This window comes from Carettochelys insculpta, chromosome 3, assembly GCF_033958435.1.
Source record: "Carettochelys insculpta isolate YL-2023 chromosome 3, ASM3395843v1, whole genome shotgun sequence".
In the NCBI taxonomy this organism is placed as follows: Eukaryota; Metazoa; Chordata; order Testudines; family Carettochelyidae; genus Carettochelys; species Carettochelys insculpta.
The window spans coordinates 196,065,001-196,083,045 of NC_134139.1; the positions used below are offsets into that span (position 1 = coordinate 196,065,001).

The 18,045-nt window shown below is 50.6% G+C and overlaps 1 protein-coding gene across 1 annotated transcript in view; it reads left to right on the top strand.

Moving 5' to 3' along the window:
- LOC142010739 (adhesion G protein-coupled receptor F5-like) overlaps window positions 1-18,045 on the top strand; it is a 63,938-nt gene that overhangs the window by 38,897 nt on the left and 6,996 nt on the right. Inside the window, exons 13-15 of the mRNA XM_074989152.1 lie at window positions 2,645-2,686; window positions 2,786-2,845; window positions 3,889-3,973. Of these exons, the coding sequence (XP_074845253.1) occupies window positions 2,645-2,686; window positions 2,786-2,845; window positions 3,889-3,973 (187 nt within the window). The remainder of the gene's footprint in view (window positions 1-2,644; window positions 2,687-2,785; window positions 2,846-3,888; window positions 3,974-18,045) is intronic.

Genomic DNA, 18,045 nt, shown 5'->3' on the forward strand with positions numbered 1-18,045 from the left:
GGGCGGGCGATGGCTCGGCCGGCGCGGCATGGGGGGCCAGGTAATCAACCAGGCGGTTAAATGTCTGCATATAGGCCCCCCATGCCTCCTGGCGCCAGGCCAGCGCCCGCTCCTGCAGCTGGAGGTGCTGCTCCGCGACCTCCAGCTGCCGACGGAGGGTGGCCAGCAGCTGGGGGTCCGTCGCCGGCGGCGGTTGGAGGCGCGGGGTCCGCCGTCTAGCCCGCCGTGGGGCCGGTTGGTCTTCGGCCGAGGGGCTGCCCTGGAGTGAGGATCCCGGAGGGCTCTCCGGAACAACTGACGCCTCGCCGGCGCTCTCTTCCGGTCCTTCTGATGGTGCAGGTGCAGGACACAGGACAGGAGGGGGGGAAGAAGAATGGAGACAGGCGTTAGTGTGGGCCCCGAGCTGTGGCCTTTGTCCCCCCAGCCCTGTGCTGCAGGTTCCCCATCCCCGTCCCCGGGAGATGCTGCTGTGATAGATGGGGTTCAGGGGTCCCCCTACCCTGCACCCTGTCCCCTGGTGGGAGCGACTCTCACTTCACCCCGCAGGGTCTGAGAGCAGGAGAGCTTTCTTAGGCCACAGATGGCCAGTTTCTGGCAGGAGTGACAGCACCAGCTGTCGGAAGAGACAGTCCTTCCAACCCGTCGTGGCGAGAAGACCCCAAGGGGGGCCCCTCTGGGATGCAGATTTCCCCCTCCTCTGGCTGGCTGCCTACCAGCTCTCCCTTCCCCTAGCCTCTACCTGTGGCCCCCGCCCTCGCCCCCCAATTCCAAGCCAGCTCGGCTCCTCCCTCCTGTTTGTTCAGGGCAGAGGTGTCACCTGCCAGCTGTAGCGCCAGGATCCTCCTTTGGCCCTGGGAGCTCTTTGGCTCTTGTGGCTCATATGTAGCCTGAGTCTCCCTTTGGCACTCGCCCCACTCCATCACATGCTGCTGCTGCGGGGTGTCCCACCCCCTCCTCCCGGGGGCCCCTCGAGGTTCCGCTCCCCCCTGGCCCGGGGATGGGGCATGGCACTGTCATGAGGGGTGGAGGGGGGCAGGGGCTGATGGCTGCAGTGCTGTGAGGGCCATGGCCCTGGTGTCCTTGGGGCCATGGCCATGTGAGCATGTGGGGAGCCCTGGACACACCTCTCTTACCCCCGCCCCTCAAGCCCAGGGGTGTCCACCAGAGAGGGGTACCTACCTGTGGGTCCGTTCCCACGGTCCGGAGATCCCCAGGGGTCGGAGGCCCTGCTGCTGCTCCGGTATGGCAGGAGGAGGATCTGCAGGCTGGATTCTGCGGAGGAGGAGCCCCCCTCCTCCTCCTCCTCCTCCTTCTGCCGCGATGTCCCGGGGATGGCCTCCGGGGGGGGCCCCCGGGGTGCGGGGCTTGCCTCCGGGACGGACTCCGGCTGCAGGGCCTGCTGGGGCTCGTCAGCCGAGGTGTCAAGGGTGGCCGGAGGGGAGGAGGTGTGCCGGGAGCCCAGGATGTCCCTGAGCTCCCTGTAAAAGGGGCAAGTGATGGGGGCGGCCCCAGATCGGCTGGCCGCATCCTGGGCCCGGGCGTAACCCTGCCGCAGCTCCTTCACCTTACTCCTAACGTGGTCAGGAGTGTGGGCAGGGTGACCCCGGGCAGCCAGGCCATCGGCCAGCTGAGCAAACGCATCCACGTTCCGCCTCTTGCTCCCCATTACTTGGAGCACCTCCTCCTCGCTCCAGAGCCCCAGCAGATCCCGCAGCTCAGCCTCCGTCCAGGAGGGGCCCCGCTGCCGCTTCCCAGCCTGGCTGGCCCTCTGGCTGGGCTGGCTGCCCTGGCTCCCCTTGGGGGGGGTCCCCTGGGGGCGCTGGGGGGGCTGCTGGGCGGCCATTGCAGCTGTCAGGGGCTGAGGGTGGTGCAGGCTGGCCGCGTGTGCAGGCTGCAGCCTGCACGTTCCCTCAGCTTCCTGCAGAGGCAGGGCGGGGGAGGGGACCTTTAAGGGGCCGCTCCACGCGGCCACCAGTGAGCTGAGGGGCTGGAGAGAGCGTCTCTCAACCCCCCAGCTGATGGCCACCATGGAGGACCCGGCAATTTCGACGTTGCGGGACGCGGATCGTCTACACTGTCCCTACTTCGACGTTGAACGTCGAAGTAGGGCGCTATTCCCATCCCCTCATGGGGTTAGCGACTTCGACGTCTCGCCGCCTAACGTCGAAGTTAACTTCGAAATAGCGCCCGACGCGTGTAGCCGCGACGGGCGCTATTTCGAAGTTAGTGCCGCTACTTCAAAGTAGCGTGCACGTGTAGACACAGCTAACAAGTGCTACTGCATTATAAATTCACAATGGGATATTTAACTGAGCACCCTCTTCTCAAATGCCAGGAAAAACAAGATTATCTGAAGACTCAAGAAGCTCCACAACCTGAAAGCTACGAGTCTATATTGATCTGTGTCACTTCTGTGAGCTGAATTATTATTACTATCTACATTACAGCAGTGCCTACAGACCTCAAACCAGATTAGGAACCCATTGTGCTAGGATCTGTACCAACACATAGCAAGAAATGGTTCCTGCTATGAAGACCTTCTAGTTTAAATTATCAAGGCAGAGAAATAGTGAGAAAGGAATGCTCTAGTATGGTTAAATATGGACAAGTATATATATTTATATTTTAATATAATATTTTATAGGGACTATTCATTCTGCTGTTTGGAACACTCAGGGACAAGAAGGTAAGAATTCAACTAATGTGCTATACATGAGACAAATATGAACTTATTATTTGAATTGACTACATGAATTAACCGATTGATTCTGTTTGTAACATACAGGTACAAGAAACCTTACTGAACAAACTTTCATCTGGAAAATGGAGTGTTCAGCAAACACAGGTAAATCCTAAGAATGGATTTCAAAGTTACTTTATAATACTCTTCAGTGCCTTATTTTCTAGACATCCTCAAAAATGTAAAGTTTTGGGTATCAATTAATGATATTTGTAAAAAATCCCCTTTTAAAATTAAAAGATTTTGACCTATAGTTTATCCAAAACTATGGTTGTGGAAATTTGATCAATATTTTCCTTGTCAAAATATATTTTAAATTTGGGTGTTTTTTTTTCAGTTCAAAACATTTCACCCAACTGTATTGTTCACACAGAAAGGCCACAGAAACAAATGCAGTGCCTGAGGCTGGGAGAAGTGTCCACTGACTACAAACAGGGAGCAAAAGAATTTCACAAGCTTCAGGGAGTCAGAGAATTTCTAAGGGTCCATGTTAGTGAGCCTTGCCTAAGCACCTTACAAATAGCCTGTAGATATAGCTTTGGCTTTGCAGCTCAGGTTGGAGCTCAGGCTCTCATACCCACACCTTCCCATCCCATCCCTTCCAAACTGACAGCCTTTGCTCCAGCCTGAGTCACAAAGTATACTCAGCTAACTCAGACTCCCACTAGCACCAATCTGTGAGCATGGGCTGGGAAGCTAGCTCCCAGATGCAATGCAGATATGCCCGGACTATTCAGAGTCAGGGGGAACTTTCCCATGAAGCAGTTCTATCCCATAATTACCTACTGTGAAGTTTTCTCCTCCTCTTTCTGTAACATTTAGATACTGGACTAGATGGACTATAGAGCTAACTCATTCACCGGTTTGGTCTGACTTTGCAAGTGCTTTTTCTGTAGCCCGTTGTAAAATGAGATGTGTCTAGATGAGCTGATGGACACCAATAAGACCTCTGCCTCACCACAGGGATACATATACCCCTGAATGAGAACCACTGGTTTAAAAGGGCCTTTTGTCTATCCTGCCCCACATCCCATTTACATGTGTCTTGTGTGCCCAGCTGAACAGCAATCTAGACACACAATGTCTTTTAAAGTGTAGATAATGCAAATGATCCTGGATTTTAACTAAAACTGGTTTCCCTCTTACAGTCAGGGACGCTGGATGTTTCTGCTCCTGTGTTCTCCATGAGCTCTCTTTTCTCAGAAACACTAAACAACTTCCGTGGGAAATCAGGTATGTGACAGTGGCTACGTTCTAACAAGAACAACAGATGAGATTTTTTGTTTTCTTTCAAATCTTTTTCAAATAGTGTCTCTCTATGTAACTGCATATGGTAGTTCCACTTTCCAGTGGCTGAAAGCAGTAGAATGGCTGGATTTACAGTAGTATAACTGGGAGCTAGACCTGACTTACTAGATTTATTTAAATATTTATTAGATTACATTTTTCTAAAGAAATCCATCATCTCAAGCAGCTTATGTGCCTCAGAGACTCAATACAGGCTCTAGAGACCAGAACAGCTGAACTCTGGAGCACATGACCTATGAGGAGGAATTGAGGGGTTTGGGCTTATTTAGTTTGCAGAAGAGAAGACTGAGGGGTGATTTAACAATAGCTTTCAACTTCCTGAAGGGGTGCTCTAAAAGGGATGGTGAGAAACTGTTCTCAGTGGTGACAGATAGCAGAACAAGGGGTAATGGTCTGAAGTTACTGAAGGAGACAAGTAGGTTGGATATTAGGAAAAACTACTTCACCAGGAGAGTGGTGAAGCACTGGAATGCGTTGCCTAGGGAAGTGGTGGAATCTCCATCCCAAGAGGTTTTTAAGCCCCAGCTTGACATAGTCATGCCTGGGATGACTTAGTTGTGGTTGATCCTGCTTGGGACAGGGGGCTGGACTCGATGACCTCTGGAGGTCCCTTCCAGCTCTGTGATTCTATGATTCTATGAACTCAAGAGGCTAAGGCAACAAAGAAGTACATCTTCTTCTTGGACAGAATATGAACAGAGGGAAAGCCGTGCTAGTCTATACACTATCAAAATTTAAGGCACAGAGAACCAAAAACCGTAATCAATGTGGACAAATCAGAAAAAAAAATTATCTAGGTGAGCAAATCAGAGAGTAGAGGGGCAGTTCCAGGACTGGTGTTCCTGCAGTATAGACTGTGGCTGTTGGTGAGAATCCTCATAAGGTTGGGAGACAGCCTCCCAGTCCTGGAACTTTTCCTTGCAACAAAGCCCACTGCCAGCTTTGTCCACATATCTTTTCTGGAGATACCATCACTGGACCTAACCAGGTTATTCACAGAATCACGGGCACATTCTCATGTTCCTCAACTAACATCATAGCTGTGTCTACACGTGCACGCTACTTCGAAGTAGCGGCACTAACTTCAAAATAGCGCCCGTCACGGCTACACGCGTCGGGCGCTATTTCGAAGTTAACTTCGACGTTAGGCGGCGAGACGTCGAAGTCGCTAACCCCATGAGGAGATAGGAATAGTGCCCTACTTCGACGTTCAACGTCGAAGTAGGGACAGTGTAGACGATCCGCGTCCCGCAACGTCGAAATTGCCGGGTCCTCCATGGCGGCCATCAACTGGGGGGTTGAAAGACGCTCTCTCCAGCCCCTCAGCTCACTGGTGGCCGCGTGGAGCGGCCCCTTAAAGGTCCCCTCCCCTGCCCTGCCTCTGCAGGAAGCTGAGGCAACGTGCAGGCTGCAGCCTGCACACGCGGGCAGCCTGCAGAGCCCTCAGCCCACCACAGAGCAGCGATGGCGAGCCAGGAGCCCCCCCAGCGCCCCCAGGGGACCCCCGCCAAGGGGAGCCAGGGCAGCCAGCCCAGCCAGAGGGCCAGCCAGTCTGGGAAGCGGCAGCAGGGCCCCTCCTGGACGGAGGCCGAGCTGTGGGACCTGCTGGGGCTCTGGAGCAAGGAGGAGGTGCTCCAGGTAATGGGGAGCAAGAGGCGGAACGCAGATGCGTTCGCTCAGCTGGCCGACGGCCTGCCTGCCCGGGGTCACCCTGCCCGCACTCCTGACCATGTCCGGAGTAAGGTGAAGGAGCTGCGGCAGGGTTAAGCCCGGGCCCGGGATGCGGCCAGCCGATCTGGGGCCGCCCCCGTCACTTGCCCCTTTTACAGGGAGCTCAGGGACATCCTGGGCTCCCGGCACACCTCCTCCCCTCCGGCCACCCTTGACACCTCGGCTGACGAGCCCCAGCAGGCCCTGCAGCCAGAGTCCGACCCGGAGGCAAGCCCCACACCCCGGGGGCTCCCCCCGGAGGCCATCCCCGGGACATCGCGGCAGGAGGAGGAGGAGGAGGAGGAGGGGGGCTCCTCCTCCGCCGAATCCAGCCTGCAGATCCTCCTCCTGCCATCCCGGAGCAGCAGCAGGGCCTCCTACCCCCGGGGATCTCCGGACCGTGGGAGCGGACCCACAGGTAGGTACCCCTCTCTGCTGGACACCCCAGGGCTTGAGGGGCGGGGGTAACAGAGATGTGTCCAGGGCCCCCCACACGCTCACATGGCCATGGCCCCAAGGACACCAGGGTCATAGCCCTCACAGCACTGCAGCCATCAGCCCCTGCCCCCCACACCCTGCATGACAGTGCCATGCCCCATCCCCGGGCCAGGGGGGAGTGGAACCTCGAGGGGCCCCCGGGCGGAGGGGGTGGGACACCCCGCAGCAGCAGCATGTGATGGAGTGGGGGGAGTGCCAAAGGGAGACTCAGGCTACATATGAGCCACAGGAGCCGAGGAGCTCCCAGGGCCAAAGGAGGATCCTGGTGCTACACCTGGCAGGTGACACCTCTGCCCTCAGCAAACAGGAGGGAGGAGCCGAGCTGGCTTGGAATTGGGGGGCGAGGGCGGGGGCCACAGGTAGAGACTAGGGGAAGGGAGAACTGGTAGGCAGCCAGCCAGAGGAGGGGGAAAGCTGCATCCCAGAGGGGCCCCCCCTTGGGGTCTTCTCCCCACGACGGGTTGGAAGGACTGTCTCTTCCAACAGCTGGTGCTGTCACTCCTGCCAGAAACTGGCCATCTGTCGCCTAAGAAAGCTCTCCTGCTCTCAGACCCTGCGGGGTGAAGTGAGAGTCGCTCCCACCAGGGGACAGGGTGCAGGGCAGGGGGACCCCTGAACCCCATCCATCACAGCAGCATCTCCCGGGGACAGGGATGGGGTACCTGCAGCACAAGGCGGGAGGGACAAAGGCCACGGCTCGGGGCCCACACTAACGCCTGTCTCCATTCTTCTTTCCCTCCTCCTCTCCTGTGTCCTGCACCTGCACCTGCACCATCCGAAGGACCGGAAGAGAGCGCCGGTGAGGCCTCGGTTGTCCCGGAGAGCCCTCCGGGACCCTCGCTCCAGGGCAGCCCCTCGGCCGAGGAACGACCGGCCCCGCGGAGGGCAAGACGGCGGACCCCGCGCCTACTACCGGCGGCGGCAACGGACCCCCAGCTGCTGGCCATCCTCCGCCGGCAGCTGGAGGTGTCGGAGCAGCACCTCCAGCTGCAGGAGCGGGCGCTGGCCTGGCGCCAGGAGGCATGGGGGGCCTATATGCAGACATTCAACCGGCTGGTCGACTACCTGGCGCCCCATGCCGCGCTGGCCGAGCCATCGCCCGCCCTGCCCGCTCCTGCAGCCCCACCACCAGCTGCTCCAGCCGTCGCCGGGCCGTCCGCCATCGCCCCACCACCCACCCACGAGGGCCACAGCGCCGAGGGACCCCTGGAGCCCCCTGAGACTCGCCGGCGCCGGTACCTTCCTGTCCAGCCCGCTCCCACCCAGCCGCAGACCAGACTGCAGGCCCGGCGGGGCTCCCGGCCGGGCATGCCCAGTGCTGGGCTATAGGGGCGAGGGGCCCGGGACGTGGCCTCCCCCTTGTTGTATATAGTTTGAATGTTTGTTTTTGGTGCTCCCGTTTGCCCCGTCCCCTCCATGTAAATAGTTCTCCCCGTTCTCCTCCCTGCTTTTCTTTTTTGTTGATGGCACACACTTCTTTGCTTTGTTGTTGTATATTGTTTTATTTGTGCACATCTTGCTTTTGTTGAACGTTTGTCCCTCCTTTTTGGTTTCTGTTTCACATATTTATTTATTTACAAAAAAAAAAAAAGTTTTGTAAAGAGGAAAAAAAAGTTTACGTTCACCCACACGTTCGTGCTGTCATTTGTCCAGGACAAGTGGGCGGGGGCGGTGGGGTGCTCCATGGTGTGGGCGTTGGGGCAGGAGTGTGGGGGAGGAAGGGGCGGGCAGTAGGGGGCCTGGGCAGAGTTCACCCCGTGGCCTGTTGGTCGAAGTGGGCCCGCAGGGCCTCCCGGACCCGGGTCACCTCTGGGTCCACCTGCCGACTGGGGGCAGCAGGTGGCTGGATGTGTGCCCTGCCGGCCTCCACAGCCCAGCCCTGCAGAAAGGTCTCCCCCTTGCTCTCCACGAGGTTGTGCAGGGCGCAGCAGGCACCCACAATCTGGGGATGTTGTTGGGGCCCGCATCCAGGCGGGTCAGGAGACATCGCCAGCGTCCCTTGAGGCGGCCAAATGAGCGCTCCACCACCTGGTGCGCACGGTTCAGGCGCTCGTTGAAGCGCTCCTGGCTAGCGGAGAGATGGCCCATGTAGGGGTGCATGAGCCACAGCCGGAGGGGGTAGGCCGCATCTGCGATGACGCAGAAGGGCATGATGGTGTCCCCCAGAGGGATCTCCCGCTGGGGGATGTAGGTCCCCGCCTCCAGCCGGTGGCACAGGCCCGCGTTCCGGAAAACCCGGGCGTCGTGGGTGCTGCCAGGCCAGCCCACATAAATGTCCTGGAAACGTCCCCGGCTGTCCACCAAGGCCTGCAGGACGACAGAATGGTAGCCCTTCCGATTGAGGTATCGTCCTCCACTGTGATGCGGGGCGTGGATGGGGATGTGAGTCCCATCCAGAGCCCCGAAGCAGTTGGGGAAGCCCAGGGTGGCAAAGGCGGCGACAGTGGCATGTGGGTCCCCCAGCCTCACGAGCCTGTGCAGGAGCATGGCGTTGATGGCACGCATGACCTGCAGAGAAAGCACATGGGACAGCCCCGATGAGGGGTGAGCAGGGTGTGCGTGGCCCTGCCCTGCCCTGCCCTGGCCCCCCTGCCCTGCCCTGGCCTCCCCCTGTGGGTTCTCTTACCTCCATGAAGACAGCCCCGACGGTGGCCTTTCCCACACCAAACTGCTGCCCCATGGATCGGTAGCTGTCCGGAGTGGCCAGCTTCCAGACAGCGATGCCGACCCGTTTCTCCACAGGGAGGGCACACCGCATGGCAGTGTCCCGGTGCCTGAGTGCAGGGGTGAGCCACTGGCACAGCTCCAGGAATGTCTGCCGGGTCATCCTGAAGTTTCTGAGTCAGTGGTCGTTGTCCCACTCCCCAAGCACCAGCCGCTCCCACCAGTCGGTGCTGGTGGGGTAGCTCCACAGCCGCCGGCATGTGAGGCGGGGGGTGGAACGGGGTGCTGCAGGGGTAGGGGTTGAGCCCTGCTGCCCTGGGGGCATCTCCTCCCTTGGGGCAAGGAGGTGCTCAGCTGCCTCCCACATGGCATGGGTCAGGGCAAGCCCTGCTCCTGCTGGGAGGGCTGGGTGGACCTCTAGCTGCTGCTGCTGCTGCTGGGGGTCCATGACTGCGGCACCCGGGGTCTGTGTGCCTATGGCTCCTCAGACCGCGTGTTGTTCAGGCTGAGTGTATGTGGGAGGGGCCCTTTAAGGGAGCGGCTAGCTGTTGCCCCAGAAGCGCTAGTCCGCCCGTTGACCCTGTCTGCAGCTGTGCCTGGCATCCCTATTTCGATGTGTGCTACTTTGACGTGTAGACGTTCCCTCGCTGCTCCTATTTCGATGTTGGGCTGAGCAACGTCGAAGTTGAACATCGATGTTGCCGGCCCTGGAGGACGTGTAGACGTTATTCATCGAAATAGCCTATTTCGATGTCGCAACATCGAAATAAGCTATTTCGATGTAGGCTTCATGTGTAGACGTAGCCCATATGTGCCATCATGTGCCAACAATGCCCAGATGCTTTGTATATTAGACAGATTTCAAACTCTCTTAGACAAAAAGGTAATGGGCACAAAACAGACATAAAAACACTCCTGATCCACAAACCTGTTAGCCAGCATTTTAATGGACTGGGCCATTCTGTTAATGACTTAAGAGTTTGCACGTTACTGAAGAGGAATTTTCACAACACTCTTGAAAGAGAGGCTTCTGAACTCTCTTTTATATTCAGATTCGACACATTAACATGTGGTTTGAACGAGGATGGGAATTTTCTGGGTTACTATAGGGGCTCGTTTGTATACTTCATCATCGTCATCAATAAATGTGGGCTCAACGTCCGTTGGTGTCTGATGCCTCTCTCACTATTTCCTTCCATCTTTCCCTATCCAGTGAAGAGTGGCTTAGTTTCTGTAGACTAGCTCTGCACCAATCTACTACGTCGTCTATCCATTCTCTGTGGGGTCTGCTTTTTCTATTCAAACCATCCATTATGCCGAATACTAGGGTCTCGATTTTTTGTTCATCGTTCATTCTGCAAATATGTCCAAATAGTTGTAGCTTAAGTTTTATAACCTTCTGCAGCAGGTTCTCTTTCGGCTGTATCTTCCTATATAATTTCTCATTGGTGACCTTCTGCATCCATCCTATTCTCAGAATCTTTCTATAACAACTCGTTTCAAATGCCAATATTCTTCTTTTTGAATCTTTCGTTATCACCCATGTCTCACATCCAGACAACAAGTTGCTGAATACACATGTTTTCAAGATGCCCAACTTCATTCTTAAGCTATTGCTTTGCTTTTCCAGATTTTATCCATCGCCTTCAAACTCGTTCTTGCTTTCGCTATTCTAGTCGCTATTGCCTTCTTACAGTCCAGATCATACATTATGTTGCTCCCAAGATACGTGAACTTCTCTACATTTTCTAGTTCAATACTATCGACACTGATCTTCTTTCCTATTTCCTTATCTCCAAATACCATTGTTTTTGTTTTATCGAAGCTCATAATCAGTCCATACTGCTTTCCTTCTTCATTTAACACCCGCACCATTTTTGCTAGCTTCTCCTCATCTTCCTCAATGATAACTATATCATCTGCAACCCTCAAGTTGTTAATTCATTTGCTGTGCACAGATATCCCTTCTACCTTTTCTTTGATCTTGTCCATCGCTCTCTCCAGATGTGTGATGAAGATACTTGGCGATATTGGTTCTCTTTGTGTCCTACCTCTACTTATTTTAAACCAACTTCCCAACTCCCCACATGTTCTCACCACTGCCTCCGCATTATCATAGATATCTTTCAACAACCGTATCAGTCTGCTATCCACTCCGTATGACTCCAACACTGCCCAAGTCACTTTCTGATCTATACTGTCAAATGCCTTTTGAAAATTGACGCAGCAAGTGTATATGTTTTTGTTCTTTCGTCGAGCTTTCTCCACTATCAGTCTTAGTGCCAATATCTGCTGTATGGTTTTTCTATCTTTTCTGAACCCTGCTTGCTCATCTGCTATATGTTCTATCTGCGATCTCAATCTCTCAGTCAGTATCATCATCAGCACCTTACCTAGATGACTCATTAGGGCAATCGTTCTGTAGTTCTTGCACTCCAATGTACTTCCTTTCTTGGGTATTGTCACTAGCACAGATCTTGTCCATTCCTTAGGCGCCTTCCCTTCTTTCCATGCTATATTACATAGTCAGTGTATTTCCTGAATCATGCTTTCTCCACTGTATTTGATCATCTCTCCCATGATCTTATCATTTCCAGGGCTCTTGTTGTTCTTTAGCCATTTCACTGCTTTTTCCACTTTCTTCTTCGAAATATCGGTCTCACTGTCGATGCTCGGGGGAGATATCTCTTTCAATGCTTCAATCAATCTCTCTGAGACACTCAGGTCCAACTGTACTTTGTATAGATCGGTGCAATATCTCGTCCATCGCTTCACAATCTTCTCCCTGTTCATGAGCATTTCTTCATTCTCATCTTTGATCACCATCTGCTTCGGTTGCCATTTCCTATTAATATTCCTAATTGTCTTATATACCTCCCTGGTCTTACATTCACCATAATACCTCTTGATATCTTCACATTGCTCCTCTATCCATTTCTCCTTATCTTTTCTGTCTGCTTTCCTTACCTCATTGCATTTCATCCTATATTGCTGTTCTGTCATCTCAGAAATATCTCTTCTAATCTTCAGCACTCTTTTCTCTTGAACCAACTTCAATATCTTCTGGGTAATCCACTTCTTATTGATCTTTTCTTCTTCTGGAATAGTCTGCTCAATTGCCTCTTCTATAGTGATGACTGTCCCTGTGACTCTCTTATGTAGGTCTTTCTCTGTGTCAATATTCTTTATCTTCTGTTCAAGTGCTGTGCTGTATGCATTCCCTGTTTCTTCCTCACATAGCCTCACCACATCTCTTCTTTTATTAAACTGTGTCTTACATTTTCTTTTGAGTTTTATCTTGATGTTTGCGATCACTAGAGTGTGGTCTGAGTCTATATCCGCTCCTTGGAAAGTTCGGCACTGCTGTACTAATGTTATCTATCTTCTTCTTATCAAAATCATATCTATCATGTTCTTGGACTTCCCGTCATTTGATCACCATGTCCACTTCCTACTGTCCTTATGTTGGAATCTCGTGTTGCAAATCACCATCTCATGCTCTGTAGCAAACTCTAACAGTTTCTCACCTCGTTCATTTCTCTCTCCATATCCAAACCTTCCCATGACTCTCTCCCAACCTTCATTGTCTGTTCCAGCCTTCGCATTCCAATCTCCTCCGATGATCAACACATCTTTCTTTAGTGTCTTCTCCTCCATCTTTGTCAAGTCTTTATAGAATAGCTCAATCTCTTCCTCCATACTGTCCGACGTGGGTGCATACACCTGAATGACTGAGATGTTGAACGGTTTTGCTTCGAATCACGTGACCATCATTCTTGCACTCACCGGTTTGTATCCTAATAATTCTCTTCTAGCTGTTTTGCTAAGAAGGAATCCAACTCCTGCTTCATGCTTCGTTTGGTTGCCTGACCAAATGACTTCACAACCGCATATCTCTCCTGATTCCGTCCAACGCATCTCTGCCAGTCCAAGTATATCACATCGGTATCTCTCCATCTCCTTCTGAAGCAGCTCTAATTTTCCAGTTGCCCACAGTGTTTGGACGTTCCATGTTCCAATGGATAGCATTTGTGTTAGGTGTAATTTTCTTTCAGTAGCCAACTTATTGACCCAACTCCGATCACTTGATTGGTAGCGGACCTTGTTTATCCGGGTAACGTCCGAGCCAGCATCTTTTAATATTTAGTTGTACTGGCATCAGATTTCATTTGTGGTGTTGTTTCATGGTCAGTGTGTTGTCATTCATGTGACCAGCCCTCCTTCATCCAGGCTTGGGACTGGCATGGAGCTCTCAGCAGCATCATGGCGGAGTTCTTTGTATACTTGGCTTAAATTCTTGAATTCCCCTGCCCCCCCTTCTGCCCCTGTTAGCCGGTGGCCGGGTAATGTGCAGTGAGGTACCAACTATGCCCTTGTTACCATCCGAGTCTTTAACTGCTGGAGCACTGGGCTCCTAGCACTCTCACCTATGGCCAGGCTGTGGTAACCAAACGGTTAAAGTTCTTTTGATTGTGCCAGCTGTGTTGCAGTGACAAAGAGTAACAGCAGTCAGGTTTAGATCTTAACTAGTTACAAGTTTATTAAGCTACAATTATAAGCATGCGGTTACAAAAGACTATTGTCTACTTCTTATATGCTAGCAGAGTACAGGTGTTATTAGGTTACGTTACAATCCAATACAACAACATCTTAATACAATGACAGCTATCTATAGAGCTCTAATTCTTTAACTGTGTACACTAAAAGGAGACCTTAACGTGGGTACATCTTACCCTCCTTGCATCTCTCGATACCAGCGTAGCCAAGCCAGGATCGATCACTCAATTCCGTGGAAAGACGAATACAAGGTTGGGCATCCCCAGTTGTGGACCTGGGGAGGCAATCACCTGACCCAACCAGCAAGTAGTTGGTAGTTGGTAAAGTAGTTGGTAAAGATGCACTCAGAGAGTGCTGCTGGGCCCATCTTTATACCCCTTGGGTCACATATGCTCTTTCTTATCTATGGTGTCAGATCGTACTGGTCTGTCTTTTGTGACGCCAGTTTTTACAAGGACAATTCTTACTTAATTTGCACTTGTAAGACAGGAGATAAAGAATTTGGGAGTACAGAACATTCTTTTACAAGGGCGGAGATTTCTCTTCTGGGATAACTGTGTGGGTGCATCACTCCATTAATGCCAGCTGAGGCCCTTCGTTAATGGTTAGCCTGATAGCCCTCTATCTGTGTTTTCAGTTCCTCAGGGTCATGATGAGCCAGCACATCTGGGCCCCTTTAGGAAGGCATCAAAGACTGTGCTGTTTAACTGCTGTTCAGTGCCCTGTGTGCTCTGAGGCACCTTAGAGGGGAGGCAAAAGCTGATCTGTAGTGGGGAGGTTTTCTCTGGCTACAGCCCGTCTACTTTCAGGTTTGCTCACCTTCAGCTACACAAATTCCATACCCGAAGCTGACATACATACTACGGTGTTTTGCGTGCAGAAAGGTTGATGGGGGCTGCTCTTTTGTCAAATAACAGTTACTCTTCTCATCCTGTTAGAGTACTGTTGTTGATAGGAGCAAGCTTGGAGATTGATTTATTGTGTCTAGAGGAGATGCAATAAACTGACAGCCAGAGGGGCTATCGCTACAGTGTCGATCCACTGAATAGTGGAGACAAGGCCTCATGGAGGTATTGGCCTAAATTAAATTCAGAATAAGTTGGTCCCTCTAGATGCAATCTCTTTAATTCAGCAATAGGGCTCAGAGAAGATCAAAGAAGGTTTGGGGTGAAAGCAGTAAATCAGGGTTCTTAACAAATGGCGGACATTTTTGTTTTAATAGTAACAGAGAGGAAGCCCCCCCTTCAACCCCTCTACTCTCTGATTAGCTCACCTTGATCATTTTTTTTTTGATTTGTCCACACTGATTACTGTTTTTGGTTCTCTGTGCCTTAAATATTGAGTCTGTTCTAGTATGGCTATGGTCTGAAGAAGTGGGTCTGTCCCACGAAAGCTCACCTAATAAATTATTTTGTTAGTCTTTAAAGTGCTACTTGACTGCTTGTTTATTTATGTTTTAAAAGTGTCTTTTTAGTCACATATTGAGGCCTCCTGAAGCCACAGAGTTGCATGAGTACAACTGAACAGAATTTGTCCTATGTTTTTTTAAAAAGTCCAGCCATGATTTTGCAAATGAATGTTTAAAATTATGCTCCCACACTCATATTCCAACACCTCAGTAAGTGGCCTCCTTGCTTTCTATGGGAGCTGCTGGGTGCTTGGCACTTTGAAAATCCAGCCACCTATTTAGCTACCTAAGTATTCATATCCTTTAAGACCAGACAGCATGATTAGATCATCTATATTTATCTCAGTATGAATTGAGGAATTTATTATTGGACACCCACTTTAGAGTCCTGGCCTTAGTCAGTTTGAAGAAGTGTAACAAAGAGCAGAATTTATATCCGTATCTGGACTGCGCACAACAGAGGTCAGTGGTCATTTGCGAACAATCTAATCTAATCTGAGTCAACATAATCTGCCTCTATTAGCATCTCATACAAATTACAAGTCATGTTATTTTTGTGGCATATAGCGCAGTCACAATGCCGATGGAATCATTGCTATGGATAGATGGATCTATGTAACATACTTGGTTTAACAAGATTAATGACTCCTGTATTGTGTCTCATGTCTGAAATATTTTGTTTCTCTTTTCAGGAAAATACTCGGTTTCTTCCACAGAAATATTTTCATCAACTGAATACAGCTCCAGCACATATTCTCTGATTCAGTGATGCATTGCAAATGTCAAACAAAGATCTGTGAGGGGACCTGGATCTTTTAGTGATCCATATATCAAAAAAACCCAAACAAACAAAAACAAAAAAAAAACCTATGAACCATAGAGAAGTGGACTTCACCCAGACTGTGCTGTGCTTTGTCATGTTCTTTAAGAAGCATCCCTTCTCTTTAATATATGTGGAAGTTTCATGGTGTGGAATATTAAAGGGACAATTAATGCAAAAGGCAAATGGTTACTGAGAACTCCCTTTGGCCCACACATGGGTGGCTTGGAGTCTGGGTCCAAATGCATGAGTGCAAGCAGGATTACAAGCTCCCTCCCTCCCTCCTTTTCTGGAGCATGTGGCATCAGATGCTCAGAGCCTTGGGTCCACCAGTCCAACTTCTTGGCCATCATAACCAAGTCAGCAAATGAAGTGCGGCAAAGGTGGGAACTGTGACGTAAAGGAGTATTAGCCTTGACATAGAGTTCCTCTGTGCCACCTCTTGTTCAGGCATGTGCCTAAAGACCAGATTTAGCCCATCAGCTGTAAAATGCTTTGAGATACTCCAATACAAAAGGCACTATGTCCTGTAAGACATATGTAATCTTTATCATGGTGACTGCAGTTGATTGTGTTTGAAGCTAATGGCTAATGATTGGCTTCTCTCATCAGTTGTCTGTAAAAGACATTTCCCTACATGGAACTCACCTACAGAATTAGTAATCCCTCAACAATGCTGGAGTTTATACACTGTAAAATTCACCTTTCATTTCTGTGACCTCAAGACTGTTGAGCCACAATTTCTTCATTACACTAATATATATTAGCCATGTAAGCTTTGTGTAGTTTTGTTACATTGCCCCAAGGAAGTTACACTTATCCAACAGCTGCATTTTAGAAAGGTAAGTTTGTCAAGAAAAAGTATAACCCGTGTTTGAAAGTCACACAGTCTCTCAAGGACTGGCATAAACTAGCAGACAATGTTGTTAGAAAATGACCCAACGTCAATATGGATAATCCAACCTTCTTTCCCTAGATGAAGTCTAAATTCAAAAATATACAATCACATATATTCAAAATCTAGGAGAACTATAACCACTCCCCATTCCATTGTTTTAAAATTTTTTTCTTTGGGGCAAATTCCAGCATAGCTTCTCTCAGTGTTAGTCCACAGCCCTTCATCTTTTTAAAGATGTAGTTGTTCATGCCTTCCCTTTGTAGGATAATGTCTATAATACTTTCCAGTGAGAGCACTTTATTATTGTACTATGATGCTCTCCCTAATATAAGGTTTGTATCTTAAAAGTGTAAAAGAAGGAGGCAGTATCCATGCTTTCTGTGCACATGTATATCTTACAGTGCTAAATGTTAATGAAAGCTGCTTGCATAGAGCTCAAAGGAGATTGAGGTGTGTGGGCTTGCAATGCTCAGTATCATGAACTATGGTCAGGAAAGCTCAGGTTATATGTCTGTAACTGCAGCAGAGATGGGTAGTATTTAAAGATGACAGCTGTCAGGACTATTGTGCCTTTGATCAGAGTGCACAAAATGGGCAGCAGGCCCCCGCAGGTGGGGGTGAAATTTCCTAAGGGGAGGCACAGCATGATTGGCTGCTCAGTTTCAGGCTCTTCCATCTTATTAAAAATGTTGGAATGTTACTGTTTTATGTATGTGTATGCACTTTTATATAACCACTAATAGAGCGTTTATATTCTACAAACTCTCTTTCTTTCATGTGCTGAAAGGTTTTTTTTTTTTCATATGAACAAAACCAAAATTTCCATTGGTTTGGATTACATTAGACAGGTTGGGGGGACCCTGCTAATTGCGGGGATGAGAAGTGGGTCCTGACGTAAAATGTTTGCCCACCCCTGCCTTAGATGCCTTTCAGTCCCCCTTGAGTGTGTCCCACAAGGGACACACTTGGCTCCCTGCCCTAGCCAGGTGTGTCCCACAAGTGACAGCCAGGTCTCTCTTGGTGTGGAACCATGTCCACACTGTCCACTCACACGCAGACTGGATCTCCAGGCTGCAGTCCATTTTTGCCAATCGTGCCAATGAACAGGCTTCATTCATTTTTGGCCCTTGTAAGAGTTTCCCTTCAGGGACCCAGGACAACATCCATTTGCAATGACACCATCACTGGACCTAACCAGGCCAGTTACAAGATCAAGGGCTCATATTATATATGCCATTATGTGCCGGCAGTGCCCCGCCACTATGTACATTGGAGAAACCGGGCAAACTCTTCACAAAAGAGTGAATGGACACAGCAAACATCAGGAATCTCTATACACATAAAGCAGTCAGTGAACACTTCAATGGAGTGGGCCATTCTGTTAAAGAACTGAGAATTTGCATCTTACAGCAAAGAGGCTTTAAGAGCAGATTGCATAGAGA